Below are 22,472 nucleotides of genomic sequence, written 5' to 3' on the forward strand. Positions count from 1 at the left end.
TAAACATGTTCATGATTCTTCATTCTGACAAGCCCATACTTCTCAGTCTTCATGTGGAAACTATGCATTTCCAGTTTTTGAGCACTCCATGTTCAATCCATCAACAAATTGCTTCAGCTCTAACTTCAAAATATACTCAGAATGTCCCACCCTCACTATACAAAACTCTACCATACTAGTCTAAGCTCCCATCACCTCTCACCTGGATTTATGCAGAAACTCCAAGAAATCTCCCAGCTTCTGCCATTGCTATTTGCCCTTCCACTCTTAAGATTGCACATTGTGAGATTTTAAAATCATATCCTTATAATGTTCTTAAAATGTCTTATATTCTGGCCTCTACTACATCTTTGATCTACACTTTTTAAAAATAATATCATTTGTTTTGTTCGTTTGTTTGTTTGTTTGTTGGAGACAGAGTCTTCCTCTGTCATTCAGGCTGGAGTGCAGCGGCACAATCTTGGCTCACTGCAACCTCTGCCTCCTGGATTTAAGTGATTCTCATGCCTCAGCCTTCCAAGTAGCAGGGATTATAGGCATGTACCACCATGATCAACTAATTTTTTTTTCATTTTCAGTAAAAATGCAGTTTCGCTATGTTGGCCAGGCTGGTCTTGAACTCCTGGCCTCAAGTGATCGCCCACCTCGGCCTCCCAAAGTACTGGAATTATAGGTGTGAGCCACTTCACCTAGCCTCTGACCTTAACTTTTAATACTCTTCTCATTTCTCATTATTCTCCATCTATATTGGCCCCTTGGTTTTTCCCAAATGTTTTGCATATCCTCACCTTGGGGCATGTGACTTCATTACTCTACCTAAAATACTTTTCCTCCATATATTTGCATGCCCCCCTTCAATTTTCTTTATGTCACAGAAGAAACATCACCTTTATAGGTAGGCTTTCTCTGATCAATCATTCATTCATAGCATATTTATGTGCTAGTAAGTTTTTCCCCCTCACTCTTGGTATTCCTCTTTTGCATATACCTTCTCCATAAGCACTTTTCACTTATCTGACCTGCTACATCTTGATATGTTTGTTCAGCGAGGGGCATTGTTTTGTTCACAGCTCTGTCTCCCTCCAGTGCCTGGAACTGGACCTGGCACACAGGTATTTAATAATTATTTGTTTACTGGAATAAAGAATGATTATGTGAATACATGGTTGAAAGGCTAAACAAATTGGCTGCTTCGTTGAATTTATTAGGCTACAGATCCAGAGACTGTATGAAGTCTCTACTGGAGCACATAAAAGGGATGTGACTCAGAGACCAGTACTCCCTCAGTAAATTTCAGTGGTCCAAGCCCAGGTTCATCGGAAAATGTGTTTCCATAATATTTCTTCTATACTGGCCTCAATTTGGAAGCAATGAACACTCTCAAAGTAATCACAAAAGTATTTTCATTGATGTTTATAGGATTTAAAAAACTTTATGTTATATCTTAGTATAACAGCACCTACAGTCTGAAATAGCATAGTATTAATACTTTCTGTAAGACTTTAAGTTTTCTGAAGTTGTTTTTTGGTTTGAAACTTTAAGTTGATTGATAAACCCAACTTCTTTCTAGTTATCCTAGAATTTTAAGTGATGATCATTCATAAAATGAATCGGGAAAATCTTGGTAGCATCAGTACAAATTTAAGTCTATATGCTGCTAATAAATTTCTTGAGAAACAGGCCATATGTGTTGATGAAATTCTTAAATCCCTATAACATAGACACTTTTAAAGGAAAATCTGCATTTCCTTATAGCACTAATTTCAGCAAGCGCAAAATGTATATTGACTGGATGTCATACACCTTGCTCCTTACATAAAATGATTTTTGGTGTGCATTTAAAGAAAAACCATGCACTCACTGTAGTTTGCTAATGTCTTTATTTTCCAATCATTTTGCTTCACGTGTGAGTGTTATAAGAGACTAGTTGAGAAAATCTTGGAGACTGAAAGCAAGTCGATGATTTTTCAAAAAATACTAATGCAGAGGGTAAGCCCATGACTAAATAAGTCATTAGCATCTGTGTTATCATAGCTTCTTTATAAGATTGTTAACAGAATCCTTGAAGAACAAGAAAAGTAGAAGAAGGAAGATAGACACTGTGCTAATAAGTTTATAATCATTATCTTATTTGATCCTCTTAGCATCGCTGTGATGTGGATGCTGATATCCCCATTTTACAGATGAGATATCTGAAGAACAAGATTTTAAATTGTGTACTAGTTCTCACAGACAGATAATAAGTAGGCAAATTAGAATGTATGTTTATCAGGCTCCAAAGTTTGAACTTTGTGTTATTGTATTACATTACAGTCCTATGCTGGGCTTGTATTTTTACCTAGATGATACAATACTTGTTCAGACAATACTGCATTATCCCTGGCAAATTCCAGAAGTAGTAAGAAATTCAGTACATCAGAAAGCATACAGGAGTAGAAAGAAGTACTGTTAAAAAATAAGAGACTAAGGCCAAATGTAAAGAACTTTACATGTAAAGTTAAGGACTTCAGACTTTACCCTGAAGGCCAAGGATTCACACATTTTAGTGTGCATGAAAATCCTCTCGAGGGCTTGGGCCCTATCTCCAGAGTTCCTGATGAACTTGTGACTAGCAAGGAAAACTTTAAGGCTCTCTCAAAGTCTTTAGCTTGAGGGTAAGATAGATCATGAAGTTACTAATAAAGACTGGAGGAAGCTGTAAAACATGCTAAAGTTTTGTTTTTGTTTTTGCCCTTTTCAAAAAAAACTTATTAAACTTGGAATGTTTTAAAAACAACAGATGGTGATGACCAATGGGGAATTGTAAGCAGATCTGGGACTCAAGAGTGAGGTCAGGGGCAAAGACACTGATGGTAAGAGTCAATAGCACAGAAATGGCTTTTCAAGCCACAGGCATGCATGAAACACCTCGGAGCTTCAGAATAAGAAAAGATAACTGAAGTTTGAACATGTGGGGAGAAATCATTATTTACAGGATGTGCAGAAAAACAACACTCATTAAAGAAATAGAGAGAGGAACTCAGAATTCTAAGACAAATAAAAGACCAAAGGTAGACTATGGCCTCTGAAACTAAGGACAGGAAGAATTTTGAGAGAGACTGTGGTCAACAGTATCAAACAGTTTTCTGAGAGTTAGTGAGTAGATTCCATTTTTTATTAAAAGGACAAAAGTATAAACTCTTTCATCAACTTGTATTCTAGTGGTTCCACTGATCTGGAAATATGAATTAAGGCTCTAAAATAAGAAGCAGTAGCGTGCTTACAGTCTAACATACAGTGATAGGAAATTATTGTTAGTCAAGTGCCATAGATGTGGAAACTGAAATTTAGAGAGCTCTAGTGACTTGCCCTTAATCATCATACAGCTATAGCTGAATCAGCATGGAATGGAGTCTTCTGACTTACCAACAAACTCTGGTAAGTATTACGCATTAAAACAAACTCCAAAACACTAATAAAGGAATGCTAACCAAGGTCTCAATTTTTGTCTTACCATCTGTGAAACAGGCTTCTGGCTCATCAGAATTCATAGGTTCAGCCTCTGCTTCTTCTCCTTCTCCAGGCAAAGGGTTATCAACTGTGCTGCACTCTGAGGAGCTTGATTGGTTTAATCTCTAGAAAGGAATTTACCACCCCACCAGGTAGTTCATTTAGAGTTCATTCAAATCTGGTATTTAAGCCTTATTTAATAATCAGACTCATGCAAAGTATTTTGAAAAAAAGATTAATAGTATGATGGCCATAAAAATGTATAAACACATATTGAGGTCAAGTAACCTTAAATGTATCTATACTTGATCTTTCTATCTACACCATCCTGTAAAATAATAAACTTTATTATGTTTATTACAGTAACAGTTATGTGGCCAAAATTAGATAAGGTAATATATTGATGTTAACTATCACTTTTGGAAAGTATTGGCCACATCTTACTTTTTTTTAATTTTTAATATAAATTTATGGACACTGACAATCATTATTTGAGGACAACCTATACCCTATTTGCAATATAATACAAGTGTGAAATTACTAATGCCTGATAATTGAAAGCTCAGATCAAATAGTTGGCAAAAAACTTAACAGTTAAATTTTTTTTAAAAGATGAGTTCAAGATAAAGTCCAAATGTACTTTTTATTATCTCTTGGATTTAAATACATGTAGTAGGACAATATAGATAGAAGTTCTTTGATCAAGACCACAAAATCAAATATGGTTTTGAAATCAAAATGCCAATGACCATACCAACACTACCTATTTTGTATATAACATTTTAGTACATCGTAGAAAAGATTAAACAGTATTATTTATAATGTCAAGAAAGTGGCTACTAAAGTAAGCACCACATGCAAACTCTGAAACAAAGACTGAAGAAAATTAAACATGGCAGACTTACACATGGAGTAATGAATTCATTGTCATTATGATCATATAACTGATCATAACACAAATAGGTTTTTCCCACCCAGAGCTTTATGAGTAACCATGATGTTTACACATACACACACACGAATAAATCTTTACAAAAACTACATACAGCAATTGTAGCAAAACTCTGTCAAATTTCCCAAATATTGTTTTATAAAGGAGTAAAGCAGCATATCAATGGAAGAATTAATTTTTCATTCTCATTTGCTAAATGACACGTGAATATTGGAAGCTGCTAGTTACTACAACACGATTCTCTTATTAAGTTACAACTTTATCTATTTCAGAGTAGTTCAAGCAAGTGCAAGTGCTAAAAATAATAAAGTACTTATTTCAGATAAATTGATTCTTGATCTATGAATCTGTATTAATATCATAGGCCCAATCCAAAGGTTTGATTTTTAGAGATTGACTTGGAAGCTAGAAGTATTCTTGATGGGTACCACATTAAATTCTCAATGCTATTATCATCACCTAGTATACAACATCATAAAAATGGCATTGATAAAGTATTGTACATAAGGAATGATGTAAGCAGACCAAGTCTTTCTTATAACTGGAGTAAAGAATTATGAACAAACTGTTAAGTGAACTCCTCTAGTCTACGTTGGCCTAGAGGCATTATTCCTGCCATGTCTATGAGTTTGATGACAGTATCAGTTATGAAAGTGTTAGTACACAATTTCACTCAAAAACAGGTTCTTTAAACGGATTGAATTCATCTAAATTAGTTTAATCTAAAATTAGAAAATAGAAATTAATTATAACTGAATATTCTATAAAACTATAGAACAGGTTTTAAAATAGAAACTATAGAATGAGTTTTAAAGTATATATGACAAGTTTTAAAATATAGATTAATCCAGGAAATGATGTTGGATAAACTTATAATTACTAATATGTATTTTGTGCCAATTGCCACAAAATCCAAAGTACCATATTTAGAAGACTACAGTTTGAATGGCTTCAATTCTTGACCTCTCGGCTGCACGTGAACTATCATCAGGGAACTGAAAGACACGGCCCTATTATTCTGTGAAGTTAAGACCAAGTCCTTCAATTCTGAAAAAAGAATTATTGGCCTGGGTTTTGAGGTAAGGCAGTGGGAGGAATTGCTGATAGAAAGAATACAAATCACCTCCCTGCTATTAGAAACAATATTAACAATAGGAAATAGTTACAATTGTTTTCTCTGAGCTGGTAACAACTTTTAAATAAAATGATTCTTATTTGCAGAATTCTGACTTAGGCTAAATTCATGAAAGCATCTTCAACATCAGTAATTGGTTCTCTCACTGTTTAAGAGAGCATTAACAAAGATTTATGCCAAATTAGTTTATGAGCAAGTAAAAATTCCAGTGATTTTACGTAGTGTATCTTGCCATTGAAACTTTTTTTTTCACATGCAGGTTTTATATTTTTTTATGGTCAATTGAATTCAGCTTGGCGCATAATTTTATGTCATAAATTAAAGTTATTAAATATTATTGTTTAATGGGTCAGAAATTATCAAAATATTTGATATGAACTATTATTAATTAATTTGTATTTATAGTCAAATTATTATGGCTAATAGAGTCTTACACATTCAGGGTTTTCTTGGGAATGCATTAAGTATTCAAACAGTAACTATTTCAATACTGTATATAAAATTAAATATTTATATGCACACTTTAGCAATCTGGACAGTTCTAATCAATTTGACCTTTGAATTCTACACTTGCTACAGTATAAGGTTCTTTAGCAGAGTTCTAAGAGAATACCTTTATATAGAAAGGCTGATATATATAATAAAGTTTTTTTCCTGTGGTGAAATATATTGAATTCTCACAGTAAGCATCACCATATTTAAGTACTATATAAGGAAGATCATATCAATTATTTGTATTATTTTATATGATTATTTTCTATATTTGATTTCTTTAAACTCAATCATCTGTTGTTTAGTTTTCCAAGTAATTTTGGAAATGAAAGAATGACTATACTATATTAGAGAAGTGAAATAAATGCTTTAGTATGAAAAAATTTTCTTTTGCTATTATAAATAGGACCTTCTGTAATTTTCACATGGATTTGATTTCTAATAAAAGGGAAATATCAATTTTTTATCATTGGCAGTCTACTTATAAATAAAACAAATATAAATGTAAGCATAGGATCAAGAAGGTGGACTCATTAGTATTAGGAATCAGAAGTATACCATAATTAGCATTCCTGCCTTTTCATTGAATAATATGATATTGACTGTAAGTGCCTTCTAAAAGTGTCTTTTTAAAAATATGAAAGTGATACAGTTGACTCAAACATTTTAAATGTATAATATTTACAGTGCAAAATTAAAGTTTCCTCCACTATCTCCTTGATTCAACCCCCTTGAGGTAATCAAGAGAGAGAGAAAGAGAGGGGAGAGAGAGAGAGAAAAGAGAGAGAGAGAGGAAAGAGAGAGAGAGAGAGAAATTGGCATATCTTTCCATATTTCTCAGTGTGCATCCATACAACACTATAGCTGTGAAATAATCCTTATCTTGATTGTAAACTTATGTAGCTATTTAAGATGCTCCTTTCAATTACTGAAAATATGTTCAAATTAAAAGCTTTATTATTCTTCATGGTTTTCCCTTTGATTGCCTTGAAGCTGTGTTTTCTACTATACTGCTTGAGTAGAAATTATGTTAAATATATGTATCACATTAGAACATGTCCTAAGTTGTTCACTTACAAATTTATCACTGGCATTTCCTAAGATAAACATTAACAATGTAAGCCTACTTCATGCTATCATGGATGGTGGTTAACGCTATTTAGTTAATTATTGTTCCAAGAGGTGTGAAGTAGGAATATCTAATGACTTGATAATCTAACGCTCAAAAGAAGAAACTATTAAACATATAGCGGCACTGTACAAAACACAGAACTCAACAAAAGCCTTACTCAAAGAGAATGATTGATGCTGAAAAGAACCTAAAAGTGTTACATTTAAAGTACATACTATAAACTGTTTGCTTCACACAACAAAAAAAGATATTCTTTAAGGAGCAGAGCCTAGAATGGTTATTTCACCTGAGCCTTAAAATACTCACAAAAGACAGTAAGAAAGTTGAGAGAAGAAAATCAAAAGGAGGAGATGGGTATAAAAGAGAAGAAAAATTATGGCAGACATTCATGGTAAACTAAGCGCCATTATCTGTTAATAAGCAAGAAAGACATTTTAAAATTAGTTTCAAGTTACTGTTATCCATCTTTTAATTTAACTGCATAGTTTTACCATCAATATCTACAATTGTGTTCTTGAATCATTAAGGAGTAAAATAGTAAAGTTCGATTAAAGGATCAAAGGACCCTTTGAGAAGAATTCCACACATAGTTACTATGTGGCATAAGAGTCCAATATTTTCCAATTTCCCATTATGTTACAGGATAACTAGTTGTTTAAATACCCTCTTCTGGTGCAGAACCAAGATAACCTTTCTTCTCTCTTGCAGTTGTTCAGGGCCTTTATTTTTTTCCTTCTGGAGAAGTGTGAACATTATCCTTTTATAGAGCTTTTAAAATTGGAGGTCATTAATATTATTGATATTACTATTTGTGCCTTTCATCTTGAGTGTAATGACATTTCTTAACATGATTTAGATTTCTGGGCCCCTCAAGGTCTCTGCAATATTGTTTTTGATATGAAATTTCTCAAGATTCTTTTTGAAAGGTAATGCCTCAAGTTAAAAAATAACTCAAGCTCAGGAATTTCAGGAAAAAATGGAAATAATTTAAAAATACTCCAGATATTATTGATCAGTGGAAAACTCAACTGTATTTTCTTCTGTTGTCTAAGTTTTAATGTTACTTTCACTAATTTAGCAGAAAATTGTCAGTTTATTAACTAGTTGCAATAAATTCTGGGCTCACATTCTAATTATGGACAACTAAAACGTTACCTCTTTTTTTTAAAAAAAGGCAATAAAACCGATTTTTTTCCTTTCCTATTTTTCTTTGTCTATTGCTAGCAGAGAAATATCATGTAGGCTCTGGGAGGAACAGCTACTCATTCAGCATGAAACACACAGTTCCATCACAAGGTCAACATGCTATATAGTATTCTGTTGGTGAAATAATGAGGTCAAATCTCAGCCACCACCAGAGAAATTCAAAATAAAACCAATGATTTCATGGAGAGCTCTTCTTTTTCTCAGAATCTTCTACCTAGGGCACTTTCTATCCAATAACATGAACACTTACATGACTAAATGGTAAGATATGAATATTTTAAAAATCATACAAAAGCAACAACACTTGGCCATATAAGAAGGCTGGACTGGCTACAGATTTCTCAGCCAGGTCCTATAGTATCATCTTGAAGTATTTTTCTAACGAAAAGAACAGAAGCATTTACTAGTAAGAGCTAGGAGTGTAAAGTGGCCATTGATATTCAAGGTTTGTCTCTGTGCTCTGTCACAGAACTTGTCAGGCCTCTGAGCCCAAGCCAAGCCATTGCATCCCCTGTGACTTGCACCTATAGGCCCAGATGGCCTGAAGTAACTGAAGAATCACAAAAGAAGTGAAAATGCCCTGCCCCGCCTTAACTGATGACATTCCACCACAAAAGAAGTGCAAATGGCCAGTCCTTGTCTTAAGTGATGACATTATCTTGTGAAATTCCTTTTCCTGGCTCATCCTGGTTCAAAAAGCTCCACCACTGAGCACCTTGTGACCCCTAACTCCTGCCCTCCAGAGAACAACCCCCCTTTGACTGTAATATTCCTTTACCTACCCAAATCCTATAAAACGGCCTCACCCTAATCTCCCTTCGCTGACTCTCTTTTTGGACTCAGTCCGCCTGCACCCAGGTGAAATAAACAGCCATGTTGCTCACACAAAGCCTGTTTGGTGGTCTCTTCACACGGAGGCGCATGACAGAACTGCTCTACTGTTTGCAGAGAAAGCAGCTGGAACACAGTGGGTCAAGTCAGAGTATCTTAAAATCTTTAGAAGCAAACATTTAGACAATTTTACTATTCATGCCAGCTTTAAAAAATGCAACATGTAGGTAAAGAAGGATTGGAACCTTAGCAAACACAAAGGCAAAGTGTAGATACTCAGACTCAAGCTTTGTAAATATTATCTGTAATTTTAAAACAAGCAAGAATGACAAACACAAAGTAAGCTACCTAGATATCTGAATCATTTCTGTTAACCGCTAATACTACCCACAATGAAGGAGGGCAAGGAAAAGTGAATTTTAATGAGCTGAATAATTACTAGTTTTTTAAACATGTGGATTTCTAATATTGAAAATATAATGTAAATAGAAATTTTACATGAATAAAATAACTCTATCCCTTATGTAGGCAACTTTTGCTAAAGTGCCATATTTCAAGTCATTCTTAACTGAATATTCAGTTTTTTCTTGATTAAGAGGATGACTATTTACAACATGTGCCTCATCTTTTCTAATAGCTTGGTAAAAAAGTAATAATAATTTATGAATTCAAAACATATATATGCATATGTTTATATGTCTATGCATGTATATATAGTTCTAGAAATAGCTTTCTCAAAAATTGTATGTTTTATCTATACCTATATAGATAATATTGGACGTATATGCATCCTTATTTAGGCTCTAGTTGAAGAAAATTCACCATATTCTGGAATAAAATAGTTTTCTATGAGTATATTGCCTCTAAATCCCCAACAAATTTGAAATAGAAAAATAAATCTTTCACTTAGGCCACCTTTAAGATTATCTTTGAATAAACTGGAACACAAAAATAACTAATTTTTCATTTGAAACTGCAATGACACACCCTAGAGTGTGTCAATTTCAGGATAAAGTTTTGCTTTCATCATTGCACAAAAGATAACAATAATGCAAACATCTCAACAATGACAGAGAAATTCAAAATATGAACTAGATTATAAAAAATAGTCAAAATTCTTATTGACAGAGATTCCGTCCCCCATCCTAGTACTATTAAAGTTCATTCAACAAGTTATGCTAAAATTAAAATATATCTTAGTATGTATTTTTAATACCTTTTAGAAATATTCAGTAAGGCAATACATATTAATCTGTATCTAATTTCAGTAAAAGTCTTCTATGTGTTATTGATAGATAGGTTTAGTGTTCACTTCATAATGTGCTCTATCTAAACCTCTTAGTTTCTAGAGGCCACTCTGATTAGGTATGTAATCAGAAACTTATTCTCATCAATGAGTAATATTACTTCTGGAATAAAATTAAACATTTTGAACACGTATCACTTATTCATTCTATCAACTTTTAACTGATGCATTTTATATAGGAGGAAATAAAATCAAATTAATTACTGAGTTGATTTTAAAAAAATAAAGTCCCATAACTAACAGTGCTTAAAACCATTTCAAAATGTATTCAAAGTTTGTACTAGAAGCAGGGTACTTTGGCTCTGACCCCAACTTTCTAGATGTGTACTAAGAAAGCATGAGTCTCAATTTACTTATCCATAAATATACAGCTAGAACTACAATGATCCTTTCCTGCTCTGAGATTTTATATTTATGCCAGAAACATTTCTTCCACAATTTTTTAGAGTTTTGATCTACTTAATTTAAATGTGACAATTTAATGTGATAAACATCTCTATATTTTTATGTAGATTTAATCAGGAAGGGAAGTTGATAGAGGTTTTCAAATCAAATGTTGCTTCAATGGCTACTGTTACATTCTGCATTTTACTTTTATAATCAATTCAATAAAAATCTACAGATCATGCACTTGAAATCACTTAAGCACATGAAGGTTACATCAAAGAAGTCATCAAGAGAATCACAAAAAATATAATAGAATTGTCCTGGTGACGTGCTGTGATGTCGCTTTATCTATTGAGCAACTGTATATGTTTCTACTCTCTTGCAATGGGTCAGGCAGAAAGATTTTGTAGCTGAACAGCATGCAAGACATTGAAAAAATATCGTATGTATGATTTTTTTAGGTAACCTGTGTAAAAGTGGTGACATATGTCTCTGCCTGGTTAAAAGCACAGAGCTGCATCCTTGATTGATCCAGTTTGATTTTACCCCTGTGAGAAGTAAGAAGGTTAGGTACTGAATTTTAGAAATGCAGCATGATGAAAGAGTTTAGTCAACTGTGTTTTAAAATGTTTAAAGTCATATACCTATAAGTAGAAATTAGTTACATATTTGAAAGTACATGCTATATACTCAACGTTAAGCAATATATTGGAATCACAATACTAAGATTAAATGTCATTCAACAGAGACTTTAAAACAATTAAACAGTTACATAATTCTATTATTTAGGAATTGAATTTACTATAATGTGCTAATGCAATGTTTTGCATTCTATTTCTCCTTAAATGCAAGCAACATTTAAATATAAGTGATTCTCAGTATAGGGGGTGAAGTGGGAGTAAGAGTATGCAGCTTTAAAAAGCATATTCTAAAATTAGCAGGTCTTGATTGACTTTTATTTTTAATTAATTAATTTTGACATTTTAAACAGCATTGCAAAAAAGTGAAGTTTCCAAATTTATCAAAATATAGAGAACAAGACACATTGATTTGAATATGTCAGACAAATATTTCATTGTTTTTAGGCACATAAACAAATGAAGATGGAAAGATTTTTCAAATTCTTTGGAAACAACCTGAAAAAAAGAAATGGTCTAAGTGCAATTCTACAGAAGAGTGCTTTTTAAAAAATCCATGCATAAAAAATACAATCAAATGCCAGTTTTACCCAACAGCATAACTGTAACTAATCCCTAAATTTTTCAAAGTCAAATGCATTTTAAAAAGATTATTACATTTTCTAAAGTGTAGTAATAAGCAGAACATAAATCTAAATTAAGGAAAAAACTTTGATTAAAAAATCTAACGAGAGAAAGTCTTGATAACAATGTAATTAAAACCACCACATAGTAAAAGGACATTAAATATTTAACTTTGAGAACTGCAAATATTGAAACAACTTTTTATCAAGTCAATAAAATGACTACATTTCATAATAATAAGCATATTTAAGTCTCTCTAAAGATAATGACTTTGTAAACTGAACACTGAATAGATGAATGGGTGGATAGACGAATGAATGAGTGAATCAGGTGAACAACATGAATGCTCGTTCCTCTGCCTGAGATTTCCTTCTGTACCACATCTGCCCAGTGAAATTCTCTCCATACTGTAAGGTCTGGCTTAAGTGCCACCTCCTTTCATGTGAAGTCAGCCTGATATAGCCCCTTACTCAATGCATCCTCAATGGACTAGTTTAGTGTCCTGTTATGGATTGTGCTTTGCTTTGTTCTGTGTTATAATTTTTTGTGTATTTATCTAAGGTGCAACTATTAGACTGTAAACTTTTGTTGTCAATGATCAATCACCCTTTACCTTTGAAGTACATGAAGTTTTTAGTGTGGTTTTTGGGGGACTCAATATTTATAGGGGGTCAAAAATATTTCATGAGTGTAATTTAGGAGAGAAAAACTCTATGCCTATTACAATCCTGGGCAGATAGTCATAGAAAATTTTAATGTGTTCTCTACTATGCACAAATACAAAAAATAAACAAAATATCTGTGTTCAGTAACATATTTATGTAATTAAGAAATAATATTATACAGGTAGAATAAAGTTTATATTTTACTTATGTCTTTATACTATGTTGAGCCACGTGAAATTTCTACTTTTTGCATATTAAAAATGGTTAGATATTTAGTTTTTTATTATTTAACTTAATATATTCTTATTTTCATATATACTAATTCAGTAAATAAAAATTAAATTTTGTTTCTTGGTAATTTTATACAATATGTTTCAAAGTATAACATTATAGTTGATGCACATTATTCCAAACTATGCCTAGTAACTAAATCTCTTAAAATAGAAAATTACCATCTTTCAATTCTTTTGACATTTTCATAAAGGAATAATAATAATTAGTAGCAGTAATAATATTGAAGAAGCATGTCTGACCTTGTTAATGTCTTCCAATGTATCTTACTAAGATAATCCAGATTTTATTCAGGGCAGCAATATGCCTGGATAAATGTCCTGCCTCAGCCAGGCTTCCTTGTTGTTAGGGGTGGTCATGTCACACTGTTCTTGCCAATAAGACATAAGCCAAAGTTGGATAAGGATCTCTGGGAAAGTTTTGCTTTTTCTCAGGCAAGTGGGATAGTCATTACTTCTGCTTCTGTCTATTTCTTTCTCTTTATATCCACTACCTGAGTATTGGATATAAAGCTGTAGGTGGAACAGTCACCTCTAATTATAGGCATTAAGATAGAAGAAAAAACACATATGAAGACTGGCAGAAGGGAGAAGAGATGGAGCCTAGGACATGGAGGCCATGTGGACTGTTGATCTGTGGAAGTTTTAAAATGTGAAAATAGAATGCTCTATCCACTTATGCTGATATAGTTAAGTCTCTGTTGCATGCAGTTAAACAGAGTCCTGACCCCGAAATAGCCAAAAATAACATAATACAAAAAAAAAAATAGGGATTATCCATGTACCCTTAAGCAAAATAGATTTATTCAAATAATTAAGATCTTAACATGTGTACCTTGGTGTGGCAGTAAGTGTATTCCCTAGCCCTTAATATAGCTTTAATGTGGAAGATAATGTAATAATAAATCAATTCTACTTAATACATTGTCCTGAGAGAACACAAAGTTTCAAAGAGAGCAAAGCGATGTGTAGAAAAAATTATGCCAAATTGATTTAATACTTTTCTGTAATAACATAATATGTCATGACAAAGGAGATGCTTTAAAGGCAGTGATCTGGACTTTAGTGATATTTCTGGGTCACTTGCCAATTTCATCAACAAGCCAGGGAGAGCTGGATAAGTCTTAGTAGCACTAAGAACCTAATAGTTAACCTCAGCAAGGCTTTCACCAGAAAAGAATGAATATATCAGGCAGAAGCCACAAGAACTTGAGTTTGGTCAAGACGAGTTTGTCATATTTATCAATAATTTGCATGAAAAAATAGAGATACATTAATATATATGCAAATAAATATACAGATACACATGAAATACTATAATATATAAAATATGCATTTAATATTGAATAAATGGAAAGGAAAGGGTTATGTAGTCTTGAGAAAGAAATATATTCTAGAAGTAAAATCAGTTTTACTTTTCAATAAAGAAGGGAGTAAGATAGTTTTGAAGAAACAAATTTAAACACTTAAAATATAAAAATCACACATTATTACCAAGGTAAACTATAACCTAATCAGTCAGCATTAAGGTGGATTAGAAGCACAATATCAGAATCCCAATGAATCAGCAAATGTACAATACCATTACAACAGAAATTTCGTCCTGAATTACACCATTGCAGAGGTATAGCAGAAAACAATTGTATTCCTACTCACTCTCCTGCCTTTCTATGGCATGTAATATAACGATTAAAGCTTGGGGCTTAAATTTAAAAATACCCCCAGACACATCTGTGACTAAACGAATCTTTTCTTAATCTTTTAGAATCTCAGTCATCTGCAAATATAGATGAATTACATTTACTTCCTAAGGAGGTCACAAAAGGGAAAATTATATAATATGTGTAAAGGGGCTACTGTATACATTTTATCCGTGTGTGTAGTGTGTGTGTGTGTGTAGTGTGTGTGTGTGCTTTCTTCTTTTGCACCCACCTCTCAAATGTGTTTGATCCACTGTTCTCAGCTTCTGTCTATGGCTCTGTCGTGCAGTACATGCTGTAAGGCACTGTGCACATCCTGCTTTCCAGTGAGCTGCTCATTCACCCAGCTGCCAAAAGTGTTGGCTGCTGAAGGCTCACATCCGAATCCCCCTTTGGGCATTATCGTGGTAGGAGGGAGGTCCTTCCCCCAAGGTTATGCCCCTCTCCCCTGGAAGGGTAAATGGAAAGCCTGCATCCAAGGCATGGTATGGAGAAGAAAGGCCTGACCCTCTTGCTTTGTTTTGGGACTACTCCAAAGGGTCGTCCCGGCACCAGGGATGCCGATAGGATCAGCCGAAATCTCTGTTGCAATTGTAACAGTTCAGCTTCCCTCTCTGCCCAATAATTTTGCATCCCTCACTTTTTACAGATGTTAGGTATCGTTCCTGAAAACAGCTCTCAGTAAATCTTAGACAAACAGATTTCTCTCTCAGGATTGGTTTCCCAGGGAACTGACTCCCTACACAATCCTGTGATAAATAAAAGTTAACATACAAAATTCCAACCTATCTACAACTCTGACTTTTCTTCTTTCCTTAAGATTTGTGTTTCCATATACCTCCTGTTCAGGTTCACTGCCTGTACTCTAAGTAGCTCAAATTTATGATGCCACCAAATTAAACACTGTATTTCCCCTACCGCCTCAATTTTCTCCTCCATCAGTATATCCCTAATTGCATCAATAACCATCCAGTCCCTGTAATCCCACCTCTTTGGGAGGCCGAGGCGGGTGGATCACGAGGTCAGGACATTGAGACCATCCTGGCTAACACAGTGAAACTCCGTCTCTACTAAAAATGCAAAAAATTAGCTGGGCGTGGTAGTGGGCGCCTGTAGTCCCAGCTACTTGGGAGGCAGAGGCAGGAGAATGGCACGAACCCGGGAGGCGGAGCTTGCAGTGGGCCGAGATCGGGCCACTGCACTCCAGCCTGGGGGACAGAGCGAGACTCCGTCTCAAAAAAAAAAAAAAAAAAAAAAAAAAAAACATCCAGTCTTCTAAGTCAAAATTCTCTGTTATGGGTTGAATTGTAATCCTCCAAAAGTTATGTTGAAGTCCTAACCCTGGCATGTTTGAATGTGATCTTACTTGGAAATACGGTCTTTGCAGACACAATTAAGATGAGGGCATTAGTGTGGGTCCAAATCCAATGTAACTGGGGTCCTTATAAGAAGAAAAGACAGAGACACACAGGGAGAAAACTATGTGGGTACCGGGCCAGAAATTGGGATGATGCAGCTGAAAGCTGCAAGCTGCAAGGATTGCCAACAACCTCCAAAGTTAGAAAGCAGCAAGGGAGGATAGTCACTATAGCCTTTAGAGAAATCATGGCCTTGCTCAGACCTTGATTTCAGACTTCTAGCCTCCAGAACTGTCAAAAGAATAAATTTCTGTTGTTGTAAGCCACCGAGTTTGTGCTAATTTGTTACATCACTAATAAACTAATACATCCTTGGATCAGCTCACAGTCTTATATATGTAGACCCTGAGCCCTTATATTTTAACTTTCAAGTTAATCCAGATATTAAATTATTGCAGTTGTGTGAGAACATGATCTTTTTTTCCCTCAGCAGTTCTTAGCACAGTGCTTACAGCATAGTAAGGTGCAATAGATATTTATTGATGAATGGATGCATTTCATGCTTCCTTTAAGGTTTATAATGAGGAAGCACTTCACTGCCAATGGTTAAACAAAACAAAACAAAACAAAACAAAACCTGTGTAGTGTGTTGTTAATGTTTGGAGCATGCTTGGAGGGCTTCCTTGCACTTCAAGAGAAGACTGACTCTGAGAAGAGTCATCAGTTCAGTGCCTGCATTCTTAGAAACAGTGAAAAGTGTATTATTCTCATGGATACCTTTGAGATAACAGCATGTCTTTCTTGATTCTGACACTGTATCTTCGGAGAAGTGCTATTGTTCTATTTCCATTTGTTTACTCAGAACTGTTTAAGATATTTGACTAAACCGTTTGTTTGAACTCATCTCTTTGGTTATTTTCTGATAAGATGTTTTATTGTAAAATATTTTGATTTGATTCTGCAGTGTATTTTTAACTATCTATCAGGGTGAGGAAATCTGCCAACCTGAAAACTTATACTAGGATAGCATTGAAAATTCTGCATAAACTATATTGAGAAACAAGGATGCTAAGTCATAAAAGAGAGGGTTTTTGGGTAGGGAGAGGAGAGGGAGAGACATCAAAGGTTAGTGATGTTATTTCCCCTTACTCAAAATGCAGGTTCTTAAACAACCAAAAGGGGGAATATATCCATAGCCCCTGAATAAAGAAAGTGGTATCTCAGAAACCCGAATCCAGGTAAGCTAGGGATTAGGTTACCATCATTTATTTTAAAAATTATTTTTGATACATAATAATTGTACATATTTATGGGGTACATGTGATAGTTTGATACATGTATACATTATGTAACTATCAAGTAGGGTAACCAGCAGATCCACAGCTTTGAACATTTATCGTTTCTTTGTGAGGAGATCATTTACAAACTTCTAGCTATTTTGAAATATACAGTACATTATGGTTAACTCTAGTCATCCAACTATTCTGTAGAACACTAGAACTTATTCTATCTCACTGCAGCTTTGTACCTATTGACCAATCTTTCTCCATACCTCGCTCCTCCAAGCCTCCCATCCTCAGATAATCGCTACTCTATACTATCTACTTCTATGACAACTCTTTAGATTCCACATATGTGTGAGATATTTGACTTTCTGTGCCTGGCTGATTTCACTTAACATAATATCCTCCAAGTTCATTCATGTTGCCACAAATAACAGGATTTCATTATTTCTTATGGCTGAATGGTGTTCAATTTTTCTTATATACTACATTTTCTTTATGCATTTATCTATGATCATTTAGGTTAATATGATAACTTGGCTATTGTGAACAGTACAGCAGTAAACATATAGGAGTACAGCATTCTATGTTTACTCTCTCTCTTCAATATACTGATTTCATTTCATCTGGATATTTACCTAGTATTGGGACTGCTAGCTCATATGAAAATTCTATTTTTAATTTTTTAAGAACCCCCATATTACTTTCCATAATGGTGGTACTAATTTACATTCTCACAATCAGTGTGTAAGGATTCCCTTTTCTCCATATCCTTTTAATACTTTCATCTTTTGATTTTTTGATGGTAGCCATTCTAACTAGAGTGAGGAAATACCTCAATATAGGTTTGATTTGCATTTCCCTGATGATTAGTGATGTTGAGCATATTTTCATATATCTGTTGGCATTTCTATGTCTTCTTTTGAGAAATATCTATTCAGGTCTTTTGTCCATTTTTGAATTATTTGTTTTTTGTTGTTGTTGAGTTGTTTGAGTTCCTTATATGTTTTAGATATTAACCCATTATCAGATGCATAATTTACAAATATATTTTCCCATTCTGTAGGTTGTCTTTTCACTCTATTGATTATTTGCCTTGCTGTGCAGAAGCTTTTTAATATAATCCAATTTGTCTATATTTACTTTTATTGCCTGTGCTTTTGAGGTTTTATCCAAAAAAAATCCTTGCCTAGACCAACATCATGAAACTTTCCCCGTTTTTTTTTTTTTCTTAACAGTCATGTAATTTTGGGTCTTACATTTTAGTCTATTTTGAGTTGACTTATATAAAAATTTAGAGATAAAGGTCTAATTTCATTCTTTTGCATGTGGCTATTCAGTTTTCCCAGAACCATTTACTAAAGAGACTGTCCTTTCCCTATTATATGTACTTGGAAACTTTGTCAAAACTCAGTTAACTGTATATGTGTAGATTTATTTCTGGACTCTCTATTCTTATGTATTGCTCTATATGTCTGTTTTATGTCAGTATCATTCTGTTTGGTTACTATAGCTTTATAGTGTGTTTTGAAGTCAGTTAGGGTGATGCCACCAGCTTTGTACTTTTTGTTCCAGGTTACTTGGTCTATTTAGGGTCTTTTGTGGTTTCATACAAATGTTAGGACTGTTTTTGTTTTATTTCTGTAAAGAATGTCACTGGTATTTTGATAGGGATTGCATTAAATCTATAGATTGCTTTGGGTAATATGGACATTTTAACAATATTAATTATTCTAATCCATGGACATGGAATATCTTTCCCTTTTTGTGTCCTCTTCAATTTCTCTCACCAATATTTTATAGTTTTCATTGTAAATATATTTCATCTCCTTGTTTAAATTTATTTCTAGGTATTTTATTTTTGTAGCCATTGTAAAGGGTATTGCATTCTTAATTTATTTTCAGATTATTTGTTGTTAACATATAGAAATAATACTGATTTTTGCATGTTGATTTTGTGTCCTCAAACATTACTGAATTCATTTATGAAATCTATTTTTTTTTCACGGGGTCATTAGAATTCTCTGTATCTAAGATCGGATTATATAAAAACAGAGAGAATTTGACATCCTTCTTTCCAATTTAAATGTCCTTTATTTCTTTCTCTTGCCTGATTGCTCTGGCTAGAACTTCATTACTATGTTGAATAAAAGTAGTGAAAGTGAGTATCCTTGTCTTCTTTCAGATCGTGGAAAGAAAGCTTTCAGCTCTTCCCTGGTTAGTATCATGTTAGCTGTGGGTTTGTTACATATGGCCTTCATTACATTAAGGTATGTTTCTTCCATACCTAATTTGTTGATAATTTTTATCAAACATAGGATACTAAATTTTATAAAATGCTTTTTCTCTGTCTATTGAGATGACCACATGGTTTTTACGTTTCATTCTGTTGATATAATGTAGAAAGTTTATTGTTCTGCAAATGTTGAAACATCTTTGCATCCCTGGGACGATTTCCAGTTGAGCATGGTGAATAATCTTTTTGATAGGCCGTTGGATTTGAGTTGCTAGTATTTTGCTGCAGCATTTTGCATCTGTGTTCATCAGGGATAGTGGCCTCCAGCTTTCTTTTTTTGTGTATATCCTTGTCTGGTTCTGGTATTGGGATAATACTGGCCTTGTAGAATGAGTTTAGAAGACTTCCTTTCCTTTTGAATTTTTTGGAATAATTTGAGAAGAATTAATATTAGTTCTTCTTTAAATGTTTGGTAGAACTCATCAGCGAAGCATGTAGTCCTGGACTTTTCTTTGCTAGGAGAGTTTTAATTACTGATTCAATCTTGTTACTCATTATTGGTCTGTTCGAGTTTTCCACTTCTTCATGATACAATCTTGGCAAGTTGTGTGTATTGAGTAATTTATCAATTTCCATTAGGTTTTCCAATTTGTTGGTGTATGCTTGTTCATAGTAGTCTCTAATGATCAGTAGCTGCTGCAAACGTTGTTAATGATTCTGAAGTTGCATCCAAATTTAGGCAAAGACAATTCAAAGGATATGATCCAGAACAGGCATTTGTAATAAAGTCCCCAAGTATGTCTTTCACACACTAAGATTCTGAAGCACTGATCTTCATCATGCTATCTCTTTTAAATTCAATCTGTAGCCAACAGCTACTTACACTGTGTATGTAAGCACTCAATTCCATACTTATAATAATTGTACATTGAGCACTTACTTTTCAGTAAGCATTTTCTAATTATGAGAATCATGTAATTTTTATTACAATCTATTTTACACATAAGTAAACTAAAAAAAGGTTTTTGTAAATTGCTCAAGGTCATATCAAAAGCTAAGATTTGAGGCAAATATTCTATCTTAAAAAGTGACATTCTTTTTTTTATTATTATACTTTAAGTTCTAGGGTACATGTGCACAATGTGCAGGTTTGTTACATATGTATACATGTGCCATGTTGGTGTGCTGCACCCATTAACTCGTCATGTACATTAGGTATATCTCCTAATGCTATCCCTCTCCCCTTCCCCCTCCCCACAAGAGGCCCCAGTGTGTGATATTCCCTTTTCTGTGTCCAAGTGATCTCATTGTTCAATTCCCAACTATAAGTGAGAATATGTGGTGTTTGGTTTTCTGTTCTTGCGATAGTTTGCTGAGAATGATGGTTTCCAGCTGCATCCATGTCCCTATAAAGGACACGACCTCATCCTTTTTTATGACTGCATAGTATTCCATGGTGTATATGTGCCACATTTTCTTAATCCAGTCTGTCACTGATGGACATTTGGGTTGGTTCCAAGTCTTTGCTATTGTGAATAGTGCTGCAATAAACATATGTGTGCATGTGTCTTTATAGCAGCATGATTTATAATCTTTTGGGTATATCCCCAGTAATGGGATGGCTGGGTCAAATGGTATTTCTAGTTCTAGATCCTTGAGGAATTGCCACACTGTTTTCCACAATGGTTGAACTAGTTTACAGTCCCACCAACAGTGTAAAAGTGTTCCTATTTCTCCACATCCTCTCCAGCACCTGTTGTTTCTTGACTTTTTAATGATTGCCATTCTAACTGGTGTGAGATGGTATCTCATTGTGGTTTTGATTTGCATTTCTCTGATGGTGAGTGATAATGAGCATTTTTTCATGTGTCTGTTGGCTGTATGAATGTCTTCTTTTGAGAAGTGTCTGTTCATATTCTTTGCCCACTTTTTGATGGGGTTGTTTGTTTTCTTCTTGTAAATTAAAAGTGGCGTTCTTAATCATATCCCAAGGTAGTGGCTAAGACTTAATGACATAAATATATAAATTAGGAGTTACTTTCTATTGGGTAATCGAATTTGCCTTTTTGGCTCATCCAGGCTCATCATAAACACAACCATCACTATTTCAAAGGCATCTCAGATATGGAAAAAACAAAAGTTGCAAAGGAGGGAATTCACAGTTCAAGACTCTAGGAACTCAAGTGGGAGGTGAAGATTATGAGAATTAGAGCAGGAAAAGTTAGCATAGGAGGATTAGAAACATTTTAGACAAATAAAGAAAATGTGCACTATTTTGGTGACCCAAATGGGAAAACAAAACAAAACAAAAATGACAAAATTTAAACTGGAAACATTTTAATCTGAAGAGGCTGGAAAGAAAGACCTTAGACATAGGTTTTTATAGTTGCCCACAGCTTAATATCTTATCTAACAAATTTCCTTTAGATCTTGAACCTTCATTATTTCTCAATTCTTACATCTTCAGGTAGATTTGTCTATACTTAAGATGACATACCTTGAGATATGTCATGGAAAATTTTTTATGAAGAAAGGTAAACTTTCAAAGTTCATAATTAGAAGTCAGTAGCACTAAGAACCTGAGTTCTTAGGTAATAATATTGATGCAGAAATCGATGATAACAAAAATGTTTTTAATAGCTTGCTAATTCAAATACTATGCTAAATGACTTAAAAATACTGGCTTATGTACCCGTTACTACAACCTCTAAGGTAGCCACAAACCCCTGTATATTTGATTGTGCATAC

At 33.9% G+C, this 22,472-nt stretch overlaps 1 protein-coding gene across 2 annotated transcripts in view; it reads right to left on the reverse strand.

Annotated features, from left to right (window-relative positions):
* The window catches only part of SCN9A (sodium voltage-gated channel alpha subunit 9), a 186,427-nt gene that overhangs the window by 50,999 nt on the left and 112,956 nt on the right, over nucleotides 1-22,472 (reverse strand). For both annotated transcript variants that reach the window (XM_025405213.1, XM_025405212.1), the window contains exon 18: nucleotides 3,494-3,614. In XM_025405213.1, the coding sequence (XP_025260998.1) occupies nucleotides 3,494-3,614 (121 nt within the window). The remainder of the gene's footprint in view (nucleotides 1-3,493; nucleotides 3,615-22,472) is intronic.

Source organism: Theropithecus gelada, chromosome 12 (assembly GCF_003255815.1).
Source record: "Theropithecus gelada isolate Dixy chromosome 12, Tgel_1.0, whole genome shotgun sequence".
NCBI classification, from domain to species: domain Eukaryota; kingdom Metazoa; phylum Chordata; class Mammalia; order Primates; family Cercopithecidae; genus Theropithecus; species Theropithecus gelada.